The 13,994-nt window shown below is 42.2% G+C and overlaps 1 protein-coding gene across 1 annotated transcript; it reads right to left on the bottom strand.

Moving 5' to 3' along the window:
* Positions 1-1,865: 1,865 nt before the first annotated feature.
* IL17D (interleukin 17D) lies at positions 1,866-13,934 on the bottom strand. The gene is made up of 2 exons (XM_032679256.1): positions 13,516-13,934; positions 1,866-3,829 (listed from the first exon to the last, which is right to left on the bottom strand). Exons 1-2 carry the CDS (start codon positions 13,932-13,934, stop codon positions 3,514-3,516), a joined length of 735 nt encoding a protein of 244 aa, XP_032535147.1. The 3' UTR covers positions 1,866-3,513.
* Between the last annotated feature and the right edge of the window lie 60 nt (positions 13,935-13,994).

The raw sequence follows: 13,994 nt of genomic DNA on the forward strand, positions 1-13,994 counted from the left end.
GCAGCTGTAGATCTCTACCTATTCAGACAAACATCTTCAGGTAATGACTGGCAAGTAGACCAAAACTAGCATCTCAGGCTTTTCTCAACCTTCCTGAATGATAGGAATTTTCCATCCTACCTTAAGCGATACTACAGAGAAGAAAATAATGTCTTTACCAAGGATATTGTTCTGTGTTTTGTGGCTTCTACTATATTCCAGGGACAACCTTGTTGAAGGAAAAGATTTTCCTGGCACAACAAAAAATTTTCTCAAATCAGCTGCAGCTGCCAGATAGTTCCAGCTTTGAATTGTTTGCATTTATTGGAGCTGGAGTTGGTTCAATGAGGCATTTCATGTCTGCCTTCTGTCAACAGTTTGTGAAGCCTTGAAGCAACTCCAATGAACCCTCCCTCCCCCATGCAAATTAAAGGCAAGGCTGCAGCAGCTGTAACCAGAGGGCTAGAAGCTGGAAAATGTCACACCACATTTGAAGTGAAACTGATATAAATCCATGATGTGATGACCTCGTTAAAAAAAAACCAATTCCAAACAAATGCAAACTACATTTAATACTCAGCCTTCTCAACATGAGTAATGTGGAGAGAAAGAATAGATGGAAGGGTATTTTGAAGATCAACAAATGTTTGCGTAGCTAACCGTTCTGAACGTTAAGTATTAACAAACAGTTGTTCACTAACAAACTATCAAACAGTTGCTCGTGCTAAAACATAAACATGGATTTTAAGAGACACGTAACTGGAAAGCTGGATTGGGAAGCAAACTGGCTCAGCTAAAAGGTCTGTCACAGAAGAAGGTGAAGTTTAAAAAAGGAAAAGAGGCTTCTGAACAAGATAACATGAAGATGCTTCTAACCATGGGAAGCTTTCTGCACTTGTTGCAGTGTGACAAGAAGGAGGTTGCCAACATACTCATTCTATTGATCCATTGAGATTTTGCAGTTCTGTAGTACTTTCAGTCATCCAATTTCTGAAGCTATACTTAAGCTAAAGCATCTGGATTGAAGAAACTGATTATGTTCCATTTACCTAATCTTGGTTTGCAACTCCCAGGAATTTTCCCAGAACGTGCTCTAGTTACTTGAAAACCTCAAAATTATTCCAATAACTAATGCCTGCAGGACAAGAGTTGCAACAAAAGAAGTGAGGTGTTTTTTTTTCCTCCACATCATGCAAATATATCCGTGTGCTCTAGTAACTAATTTGTTGGAGACAAATTTGTATAAGAAAAGCATGTGGGCAGACAGATGAGTTCTTCTGGAGGGCAGTGTTTAGCCAGAGTTTTAGCTGGTAGCCCCTCTGGGTATTTACTACATGTTAAATGCTGCGTGGTTTGACATTTTGTTGTTGTTGTTGTTTGGGGTCATTTCACTGCCTTTTATGATGAAGACTTTGCTTTCTGTGCTGTGAAGTCTGAAGGTCCATCTTCACCCTGCCTGAAGTGTGTGTGTGGAAAAAACCCCCACAATGTAGTAGTGGAACCGTAAGATGACAGGCTGCTGAAACATCATCCAATGTAGTGTTTCTCCAGTTTTGTGGGTCTGTCTCCCTTTTGAGCCCCTCTGATTATCATTTCCCTCTACTTAGAGGGTAAGAAGTTCTTCCACATTAGGAGGAAGGAAAAGTGGTTGTAACTGCTGCAAGTATTTACATTCTCTAGGGAACAGGTAACTACCTCTAATTGCTGGCAGCAGCTAGGCAATTAGCTGTTCTCTGAGTAGTATAAACACTTTATGACCTTGTTTGAACTCTCCTTTGAGGATTCCCTCGAGATAGAAGCATAACAATTTGAGGAAACACAGATCTGAAGACAAGGAGAATTGAGGAAAAGCATCTGCACAAAAGACACAGCTACAAACTTCGATCTGACATCATAAAGGGAATCTTTTATTCGTTAAGCTATTTTAGGCTTTGTACGAAGTTACATAAATTGCACTGAAAAAATACTGTTATGCTAGACTGAGTCATAGAGAGCACAGTCCATAATTGTGCACTAAGATAAGTAGTTGTTGTATGACTTTCATTCTCTGTTTAACTTGTTAATTCTGGTTAGCTCATAGTCTTTCCATTCTTCATCCAACAACACTCCAAAGTGTGTGTTTGTGTAGTGTAGGGACTTTCTCCACTATGAATTAAAGGCCAGTTTTGAGATTCTTGATGTAGCAAATGCATGGCTGCATAGGATGTTTATTCTGTAAAAATACTGCAGTCATGCTCCTTCAACTGTAAAAGATAACTCTGCTGAGCATTCAGAGGTTGATCAGTTTTGGCGAGTGTGGCCCTCCGAGGAATTATGTTTGTGCAAGGCATGCCTGGTTATTCCTGATTCTCATTCACTACACTGAGTCAACATTCAGTCTCTTGTTCTGGAAATGCAAATTTTTGTTTATCCAGGGTTTCTGCTTAGGGCTTGCCATCAAGTTCCATCAGCACTAAGCTGCACAGATGGAAGATGGTGCTTCCATGGACTAGCAGCTCTTGCAGGTGATTGTTACATGTGGCATAGGGAAAACTGAGTAAGAGTAGTTGTGTAAATTGTTTGGACTGGGACTCACTTCAATAAACTTCTTGTAGCATCTAGAAGTTAAGACCTAGCCTGCTTACTCACCTGCAGTGTACTTGAGATGGAGCCTATCCTCTGTACTTATTTTTTAGTGGGGAATCTCCTCTCCTAACATGAAAAAGGTTTTGGCCTTTCAACTGTACAGATACAGTTTTATCACAGGAAACAGTTAAGCAGTTAGTGATGGATGAAATCTAATACAGAATTCTTGGGACCCAAAGTATATTTTTTCTAACTGATATTTTCTGTGTAATTAGATTTAGTCCACATCAGAAAAGTCTGCTGCAGTTTTACAATATTCTAGCATGTTTTTTCTCAACACTTTTGTGCTCTTAGCAATTTGGCAAGTTTAAAAATAGCAAACACATAGAATATTGTTTCATTAATAACTCTAACTCAGCAAAGGTTTCCTTACTGTAGTGTTTAAATAGCCAAAGATGTAACAGCCAAGAACACTGCTTGTAAATGAAGGCTCTCCCAGCCTGAGAAATTATCCTTTTAACTGCTGATTTGGCACATATCCGGCAGCTATGTGATTTTTATTTAAGGGTACTTAAGAGTATAAGAGATTCTTTAAAAATATCTACAACCAGCAGCCTGCTATAATAATAGCTAATATGTCTTACAATTGCATCATCTTCTAAAATTTACTGTGAATAAGCAAGGATAAAATGTTCTGCTCTAAGAAAAAGAGAAAAGGCAACTTTGGAATTTGCAACAATGAACTCAACAAGTTCACTAAACAAGTGTACATGAACTAAAGAAGTTCTTCATACGAATCACCATCTCTAATGATCTGAGTGACTGGACAAAACTTTCCATCTTATAACTGAAATAACTGTAAGCAGAAAAAGAGGGCAAGTCAATGTGTTTGCTGCTGTGTAGCGGTTTCCTGAGGTGGCGAAATGTGAATGTGAGGCCAGTACTGTAACACGATTCCTAATATGTTCTTCATTCTGATGAGGGCTTGTTCTGGCTCACCAGCAACTTCACCTCTTGCTTATCTATGCTGGAATTTACGCTTTCGGCCTCCTTTTCTGGCTCAGGCACACAGGTGCAGCCCACTGGGATGGTGATGTAATCCTCTGTGTAGACGTAGCGGCCCCCGGCACACGAGGACGTGCGGCGCAGGATGACGGTCGGCATGTACACGGGGGTGCTGCGGAAGTGGAAATTCTCCTCCCCAAAGATCCCCATGAGGCAGCCTTTGCACAGACAGTATGCTTCAGGGATGTATTTGGGATATCTTGTGGGATCATAGGAAATTCTATAGGAAGGCAAATAAAGACTCGTTAGTACCTCTAAAAATAGATATATTCCTTTGGAGTTATATAATGTTATTTATTATTATTATTTAATTATAATAATTATATCATGTTTTTGTTGTCTTTGCCGGGGAAAATAGTTGTGGCTCTCGCTGTCTGGCTTCTTATTTGTAAAGTGTAAAGAAAAAACCATGCACAGCTAACAGAACTGATCAGGTCCTACAGTGCACACGGAAGTGTGAAGCATTTGGCTTTCTGAATTGTGAGATTCAGGGGTTTAAGAAGAATAAGTTTTGTGGTTTGGACTGAATGGGTAAATAGAGCATTAAAAAGGACACTTGGGCATTTGATCTGCCTCGAGTTCTTCAAAAATTGGTACAAATCCTTGTTAACATTATTTTGTTAAAAACATGACACGATGTTTAAAAATTAATAATTTGAATAGAATTGAATCGTACTATTATTTCTGCAATAGCTTTTGCCTCCCTACTATTCTTGGAGTTTTAAAGATGCCTTCCCCTTGAAAGCAGAACTCTATTTCCTTCTCTGATTCACCTCTGTCTCTTCCTCTAACCAGACAAAAGTAGTATTTTCATGCCCACATTGAGATAAACTGCAACGTTAGTGTTTTTTCTGCCCTGGCCTGCTATATTTTGAAGTAAAGCATTGCCTCAAAGCTTCAAGAGTATAGCCTCTATTTTTTGTTGTTTCACCATTTGTTGTTTTTCCCTTTCTTTTTGCTTATTAATGCCCTATCTCTAGAAATTCCTTATTAGTAGGAGCAAAGCTTTTAATCTAAGCTTCAGGTTGGACATTAGGAAAAATTCCTGCACAGGAAGGGTTGTCAAGCACTGGAATGGACTGCCCAGGGAGGTGGAATCACCACCGCTGGAGGTGTTCATGAAGCAACTGGACATGGCATTTAGTGCTATGGTTTAGTTGACAAGGTGGAGATCGGTCAAAGGTTGGACTCAATAATCTTGGAGGTCATTTCCAACCTTAATGGTTCTATGATTCTAAGTACAGCTTGGATCAGCAAAGCCCAAGTTCTGTCATTCCTCTCTGGATGTTGCTGGATGAGTAAACAAAGATGTGATACTATGGTCTCAAGTCACACAGATCCTGGCTGACCTACTGCCATTGCTTTTAGCAAGGAGAGTAAAAGCTGATTAAGTCTGCTTGTTTTACGAAACAAAAGACTAAGTGCACAGCAGAGTACATATACTGGAGTGTGTAGCCACACTGCTTATTGTGGTGCTGATGTATTTGTTGCTTTGTTCTTTACCTGCTTTTCCTGCTTATACTGGAAGTAATTACCAGGCATGGCTGTAACTTGTACATTATTAGAATGGCGTGCCCTTATTCTAGAAAATATGTTTACACCTCCAGAAAATGAGGACTTTTAAAAATACCTTCAACTCCTATGCCTGCCATTCTCCTCTTTGCACCTTCAGGTTTCCTCCAGATAACCTTCTGCTGTCACACTATTACAGAAGTAACCCTGCTTCAGCACTGGTTCTGCTGTCCAGCTGGGGAGGGATGATGGCTCTCTTTGACTGGAGAAGCATTCAGCCCAGAAGCACAGCCAGTGCTCCTCTCTCAGGGCCCATCCCTGCTTTGGGAGGATGCCGACCTCACATATGTTATCACGTGCCCACCTGTCAGATAACAGGAAACCCTTTTCTGCCCTTTCCCCCACTCCTGCTTTTACACCGTACATGGTCAGATGCACACAGTGCACAGCAGAAGTGTCCTATGGGCTGATACTGGCATGGAGAGAGCATGAAGACACATCAGAAAGTCTTCTATGACTCCATGGGGCAAGCTCAGATGAATTTGCCCATGTTTGTCCAGCCCATTCTTAAAAAGCTCCAGCGGAGAACCCCAGCCTGCCCAGAGGCTCCGTTGCAATACTTTGCTGCCTCTTTACTTGATACATTTTCCTGACAGTGAAGTGGAGCATTTTTTTTTCTTGAAAACTAAACTAATAATTTCCCATGTTAGGGTGGTAAATCACAGCAGCTGAGGATAAAAATTTGAGTAAAAAAGATTTGATACCAGAGAGAATGGTCAATCCTGTAATGTTTACCATGAATTGCTATAAGAACAGTAAAACTTCTTGCACTGGGTTTTAAGCCTTCCTCTACTTGGGATCAGGATAGAACCACCATGCAGTAGATGAAGTAGGGCAACTGCATAACAAAAATGAATCAAATACCTGTCATTAAGATAATTATTTATGGGATAAAACAAACTACTGAGTATACAATACCCCTTTCCTACAGCCATTTTAAAGTAACTGATTTTGAAAACCACAATAGAACCATAGAATCATAGAATGGTTTAGGTTGAAAGGGACCTTAAAGATCATCTAGTTCAAACCTCGCTGCCAGGAACACCTTCCACTAGGCCAGGTTGCTCAAAGCCCCATCCAGCCTGGCCTTGGAGACTTCCTGGCATGCAGCAGCCACAGCTTCTCTGGGCAATCCGTGCCGGTGCCTCACCACCCTCACTTACTAATTCTTCTCAATATCTGATCTAAACCTATCCTCTTTCAGTTTGGAGCCATTACTACTTTTTCTATCACTACCTGCCCTTTCCCACTCTATTGTAGGCCCCTTTTATAGATACTGAAGGCTCTCAGCCTGTCTTCATAGGAGAAGTGCTCCATCCTTTAGAACATCTTTGTGGCCCTCCCCTGGACTTAATCCATCTTATGGTGGGGTCCCAGAGCTGGATGCAGTGCTTCAGGTGGGATCTCTTAACAGATCTTAAAGTGATCTTAAATTTTAATAGATTTAAAGTGATTTCTAAATTGTGTTTCCCAGGGTTTGCAGCACTTCCTTGGGTATCATAGTGTTAGTCTTTTATCTTCTCAGGTCAACTCTTAGGTGAGAAGAGGTTTCAGCTGTGGAAGAGGCAGCATATGTGTGCCTCAAGCTGTGCCTGCAGTCACTGCTAGTCAGCAAAATCTGTACTTGCAAACCAGGCAGCCTGGCTCTCCCTCTCACACCCACCCCGGGGTTGATGCCGATGTTTTTCTGGTCACAGGATTGATTAAAGAACTCATTCAACTGAAAAGTAACTTCATCGAAAGCTGTGTATATCTTGCCACATACACACAGAGATCTACACCAACGAGCCAGTGGGAACAAGTAGCTGTCGATGGGGGCAGAAGGGAGCTGCCCTTTTCAGAATCGTCACCTCTTTATCAGGTTAAAGGAAACCTGGAATCACAGCTTTGGCCAAACACAAACTTGATTATCCTGTCATCAAAGAAAAGAGACTTTTTAAATATATATATAATGGCCATTATATATATATATATTTAAAGAATTGGTTTTCCTCACAGAAAAACCTGTCCAGTTCTCTCATAGCCAGACACCAGCAATGTTGCAGATATTTTTTGCAAAGCTTCTCTCTTCCATTTATACTTGTTTACTTTCCCCAGGAAATACCTTCATGTTACAGGATCTCACATCAATGTGAAATAAATGTCTGGTAGCCAGCAGAAGGGAAGAAAGGGGAATACAGGCCTTTCTACTGTGATACATTCCCTTTCAAACTCAAGTGTGAGTAATTTCAGTGGTGGATTGTTAAACACACCATATGTCAAGTCATTGGTATTTCCTCTACTGTATTATCTCTAGCACCTGGTTTATGATGTTACTGGAAAGCATGAACATGCTTCTGCATGCAAACATAAGAGTTTTCACTAGTAACAGAAGAACACTGGAATCATGGTCTACAACAAACTTTCCCCTCCAAATTCCCACATGGAAAAAGTCAGGTATAAATTGGGGGCTTTTTTTGGAAGGATGGTGTGGTTGTGGCATGGTTTTCTACTTTCCAAGGAAAAAAATCTCTTGAATTACTAAGTTTGATGTAGACACCTCTACTCCATCATGTGGGGAATTGGAAGGATGATGGATTGAAAATATAGATGTGGTTTTGCATCCAGATCCAGGCACTAAGTAATGCCTCCTGAAATTTATAGCTTAACTCAAATGTCACTAAAATATGGAGCATTATCCAAGGTACTGCATCTTCAGCACAAACCTGTTTGGCAAAGCCATATAACTAAAGCCTTTTTTTTATCTTTCTAGGCAGCCCAGACCTAGTTGGGTCTGAACCACTAAGAAACACCAGTGACCTAGCTGGATAAATGCAGCTGTGTGACCTGTTTCCTCTGTTTGCATGTATGGAACAAGACCACTCTGTGCAGATAATGACCACTGCCTCAGCTGCTTCAGTTTGATGCCTTTCCATTACTCCAAACACTTACAAGTCATGTTTTCACATCCTCTAGAACAGGGCATTTTTCATCAGGTTAACTAACCAGACAAAACACATGCTCCAAGTTCCCACTGACTCCTTCCTACGTGTAGTGTAAGATACACCCAGCTGGGACGGATGCAGCTGGGAAGAGTGGTGGAGGACCAGAGAAGTGCAGCTTTTCACTGGCATCCAGCTGTCCCCTGCAGCCTTGTGTCATTTGCTGTGGCCACTGCTGCAAACTAGACAGCCCAGACATTTTTATGAGGATTGCCCTTGTCCTGTGAACTCGGGTCACTGGTATATAAGGCTAACTCTGCCTCACCAGCGCTCCTGATTCACAAGCAACAGGAGCAGGGAGGTCTGCTGGGCTGCTCTGTTTCGGTCTGCTGGAACACGAAGCAGATTTGTGCTGAACTGGAACTGCTAATGAAGTGTGACCAGGCTGCTTTTCCTTATGACCCTACGAGGGCTTTGAGGGCTCCCAGTGAAAAACAAACTTCCTGCCGTTTACATTCTAAGCCTGGAAACTCAAGACAAAAGTTTCTGTCAGAAGTAAAACTCTTGCAGAGACTTTTATCTGTCTTGTCCTGTGCTGCTACTTTCACTTGTAGTATTTTTAATAATATTATCACTTCATAGTTTCCAAGCTTCTGAATCCAGGGAGTGAGATGCTGTGCTGGGGCAGGCAGCCAACTCTTCAGAAAATTACTTTTAGGACTGGGCTAACAGCTGGATGTTATCAGAAGTCTAATAAGCAGATCCTCATCCCCTTCCTTTACACTCCAAAATACTTACAGGATTAAGAGCTAATAACTTTTTTTCCCTCTTGGCAAGACATTTATTTTCCTATAGCAGGTGCTCTTTTGTTCACATTATGCTTAGTTTGTTTTATATACAGGTAGTAACTACAGTGCTTGCAAAGAGTAGCCTAATGCTATAACTGACTTTCTGAAGAGTTGTACGAACACGTCCTCAACTGAAAAGGATGGCAGTCTGTGACCCCTTGTATTCTTTCCCTTGGCTGTATCTTTGGGATATGCACACTGTGCCACACAGTACTATTAAGTCCTGAAAAATGTCTTGGATAAGCTTCTAGAAAACCACTGGAGTATTATGTAAAGACCTCTTTGTCAAACATATTGCAGACATGGTTAGCTTTTATCAGTAAAAAAAGACTTGCCTGTATTACTTTTATTAAAATTTTGTGTAACTGAACACTAAACCAAGGATGCTTATAAACTGAAACTGGTTTTTGAACATCAATAAAAACAAGCTGGGCAACGTTTGAGAGAGGGAGTGGATGATGTGAGATTTCATGATCAGAGCAACACTAACAATAAAAGTTAAATCTCTGTAAATAACCCTTAGTATACATAGGATTAGGCCCCAGAGGCAGACACGGAAACCATGGGATTTGAAAATTCAGAAACGTGAATGACTTCTTGAACACACATAAAGAATTTTTGCTAAAGTCACGCAGAGGTGTGTTTGTAGAAGACAGTGTATTCCTACAAACTGGCTATGACTGTTATTACAACCTTAAGAAAACAGAAAATAAAAATAGAGGTGATGTGTACAGCTGATTAATGAATGGCATCTATGCTCTGCAGCCCCAAGAATGGAATCACAAATTAACACTACCTGTAAAAATGCTGTTGACTTCAGTGGTATTTTTCAACTGTTACTCTGAGCTTTATGATCAGACCCTGCAAACATTTAGACATGTATTTAAAATTAATCCTTTTTATAATGGTTCTTGTCCGTGAGAAACTTGTCTGTGCACCTGTAGAGCTGAGCTTGCATTGGTAAAGATTCACCATGATTATGGCTTCTGTAAATTTTAACAAGTAGCACCCATCCTGTGCTATTGGCAGAGTTCTGTAGGTCAACCCATATCACATACTATTTAAGAAACTCTGAACCATAGGAGTAGCCAAGGACCGTGACCCTTGCCAGAACCTCCTTGTACAAGCAGGCTTGCTCGATATCATTGACTGTCCATTCAGTAATGCTGCTAAAAAGGACAAGCAGCTCCTGGATGTGTGCCACAAACTGGCACACAGTCTGCCTGATGGATTTCACGAAATGATGATTTCATGGCAAAGCTTCTGCTGCTGGCTTTATTTTTTTAAAAAACTGGGTAATTTTTAGGTCAGCTTCCTGAACTGCTGAACAAATCCAACATGCCTAACTGCCTTCAGGGAACTCTGCTGTCTCTTTATAGCTCTGCAGAGTAAAGAGCAATTCATGTGATTAAACTTTGTGCCCTGAGTTATATACTGATCTCCTGTGGCCATCACGGTAGAATTTCAGTATCAGACAGAAGAATATTTTTCTGCTAACTTTTGCTTTAAATACCACCTGTTGGTTGCTGCTAGCAGCAGAATTGGGGACCAGATGGATCTGTGGTGCAATCCATGTACAACCCCTGTATCTCTGGGTTACAGCAAGCCAAAAATGATGTAAGTCTTGATTTTTGTATAACCAAATTAAAAGACCAAGTAATGGAAAATAAATAGTAAGCACAGAACAAAGATAAGGAAAGAAGCTACATAAAGGATTATCTAAGCTTTAAGCCAGTCAAACCTAATTCTTCCACACTTAGAATGACAAACTTGGGATACAGGCGATGCAGGGGATGAACAGATCTTTAAGTAATATATTTGATTCTTTCTCATAAATGCTGATATGAAAAAATTTCAGTTTAACTGAACAGTCATCTGAGCAGAAGAATTACAAACAGCAGTGTTAAACAGCTGGGAGCAGGTGCCTAGGGAGATATACAGGGGAAGGTAAGTAGAGCCAGACTTAATATCTTTAATATTAATGACCTGGAATAGGGTGTGTAAACATTATGTTAATGAAATCTGCAGATGGTAACAATGGGAACTGCTGCAACACCAATGAAGATGTAGAAACAGCATAAGATATCTCAGACATTAAAATGCAGGTCAAAAAGAAAGACTCTATGCACAGAGCAAAAATTAATTGCACCGTAAGTTTTTAGGTGCAGAAAAGAAGTCAGAGAGCAGGATGTCTGTGAGACACACCAAAACGGAGCAGGCATCTTGATGCAAATTTCAAGTAGTCAAATCCAGCCCTTGAGCAGTGTCCTACCGTGTACAAGAGCAGTCTACTTAGTGAATTTATTTCACTACTAAAACAACTTCAGTGATTCAGAAGACAGTTCAGGAGACAGCAATGAATCAGTGAAAGGGAGAAATTTATGAGGAAAGATTGAATTAAATGTGAGTAGGCTTGTCAAGAAGGTTCTGTATTACAGAAGACAGCTGTAAGCAGTTTTTCAGATTAACACTCCAGCCATGGAGAAGAAATCGTTGGGATTGTGTAAATTAAATCGGTTAACCATTGACAAAGTGTCATGTAACATCACTTGCAGGTTCTTAATGGAGAGCTGCATGTCCTTATCAAAGATACACAGTAGCTCTAATGGGGTGAGGGAGCTTGCTTCCAGAGTACTCGGGTGAAGACTGTAGAATAAAACAGATCTTCATATCTAGCTTCAAAATCTATGACATAGCAGGTTGGAATAGCTAATGCACTTTAGCAATCTTATATTTTACACTTTTGTTACAAATCTTGCAATGTCTGTTGGTTTCTCAATGCACACTAATGATACAGTAAAACCACAGTCACAAAAAAAAAACTGTAAATGAGATCTGTTAACTGGACCATGTGCTCAGTTCTCTTCAACCTAGAGAAACAGTTTTTCACCTAAATATATTTTTAGATTTTGCTTTTAATAGTATACTTTTTTTTTCCCCGCTATCTTTCAAAATTCCTAGCTCGGAGATGTCATCATGTTACTTGTATGTGAATGGTTAGTGGTTTGTTTGAAAACATTTTGATGAAAAGTACAGTGGATTTACAGCTTCTTAATAAACTTTTTGTAGGCCAAGCCCCAAAAAGCAGCTGGTTCTCTGTTAAGAAATAAGCCTATTCAGAGGCCCAGCTGAAAATAAACACCTGCCTAACGAGATGTAAGCATGGAAGGCATTATTTTCAAACCAGAAAAACAATTTTCTGATAGCAATACTTGATATATCTGATTCTGATAGCAAATATTTGGCAAAACCATCATAAAAATTACCTGAGCCTAGTGGTAGGTGTTTCATTCATCATACTTGCTTTGTGCACGCTTAGGTACCCTAAAAATCCTCAGTCTGCTTAGAGAAAATGTATTACTAAAAATACTTTGTTTATGAAAAACTTACTGAACAAATAAACCATTTTTCTCTCAGTAGGATTACTTCTTAAACTAAAAGTGGGCAAAACCCATGCCACAGAATGAATGTTTATTGGAGACCACTAACAAGGAGATATTTGTTTGCTGAATACACGGTAACTGCATCAAAGCATATGGGAAGGATAATACACAGAAAGCAGCAAGCAAGTCAGTTCCTTTTAAGTATGGGCATGTTTTACCTTCCTATTGTCTGCAGTATCTTTACAGAAAGATGAAAACAGAGAACTCAGTTCTCCTAGTTCTGTTAGTCTTACTAAGACAAACCATCAGAAGGCTTGATAGTCTTCTGAGAATGTGATCACACAGTGGGTTTAGTGTTCTAGATAAGTGGTTTCCAAGCTTTTCCATAGCTCCCTGTAGAAATGCAGACCCTTGGTTTTTGTATTAATTAGCCTAAATTCAAATTTACTTTACTAAGTTATTTTTATGCCCCCTTAAAAATAGTCTGTCAGCCTCTGTTCCACCTCAGGGGAAGGAGGTTTACAAAGCATAGGCTGAAAACACACATGCAGAATACTGCTCTACTCATTCCTTGCCTACGCTCCTACAGCAAACTGGACAGCAATCCCTTGGGAGTGTTTGGTAAGTGAAGATACGGCTCTGCCGGTATGTAACATGAACACTGAGTGTACTCATGTATTTTAGAAACAGCAGAGCGTCTGGAGTCACATCTCAGGAAGGGATCTGAGCCCCCCTGGGGCTGCTACAGAGTCAGGAGGTGCTTCCTTGGCGGCGGTTCTTTGCTGAGGGTCCTCTGAGTGAACTTCATATATGACAATTTCCCCAAGCAACTTTCTGAGAGGTGGTCTGTGCTCCCGGATGGGTGTGAGCTCCATCTCACGGCTCACTCCACCTCATTCCTTTCTCTTTCTGCCCATTAGACGTACTCCTCAGACAAGCTGTTTTTACGTAATTACCTTATATCGCCTTACCTAGACGTCTACTTTAGCACCTTTCCTCCCGGCTGCTGCTCGGTGCCGCGGTCACCCCTCGCCCCCCCGATCATCCCCCGGGCACCGCGCAGGGAGAGCCCCAGGATCCCGGCGCCGCCGGCCCCACACGGGGACACCGGCCCGGCTCCCTTCAGCCCGCAAAGTCCCCTTGAGGTAGCTGGACCCCCCTTCCCGCGGATCCCGGAGTCACCTGTAAGCCCAGGGCGATGCGCTGCGCAGGTTGACGGGGAGCCGGACCCTCTTGTCGGCGGCGGCCGGGCGTCCCCCGGCGGGGCAGCTGGCGTTGTGCTGGCGGCCCGGCGGCTCGGGCTGCAGGGTGTGGTGGAAGGCGCTGAGCATGCCCGCCGCCAGCCGCCCGTACAGCTGCTCCAGCAGCTCCTCGGGCCGCTCTCCGCAGCTCCGGGTCCGCGCCGGCCGCTGCTTGTGCACCCTGGCGGGCTCGGCGCGGAGCGGGAGCAGCGCCGCGCAGAGCAGCGCCAGCAGCGCCGCCGCCGCCCGCACCTGCAACGACGGCGCCGTCAGCGGGGATAGGACCGCGACCCGCCGGCACCACCCGCGCCCCGCAGCCCCCGGCCCGCAACTCGCAGCCCTTACCCTGCCTCGCTGCATGGCGGCCGGGCTGCTCCGCCTCGAGGGAGCCGCGAAAGGCGGCGGGCTGCGGCGCCGCGC

The sequence above is a fragment of the Chiroxiphia lanceolata genome, chromosome 2 (genome assembly GCF_009829145.1).
Source record: "Chiroxiphia lanceolata isolate bChiLan1 chromosome 2, bChiLan1.pri, whole genome shotgun sequence".
NCBI lineage: Eukaryota > Metazoa > Chordata > Aves > Passeriformes > Pipridae > Chiroxiphia > Chiroxiphia lanceolata.

What these genes read in the sequence shown, in the direction of transcription:
- IL17D (XM_032679256.1), bottom strand. Translation starts at nt 13,934, where the DNA reads ATGCAGCGAGGCAGGGTAAGGGCTGCGAGTTGCGGGCCGGGGGCTGCG. An exon ending in GCATCGCCCTGGGCTTACAG is followed by an intron (nt 3,830 to 13,515) that starts GTGACTCCGGGA and finishes GCCTTCCTATAG; the next exon opens with AATTTCCTATGATCCCACAA.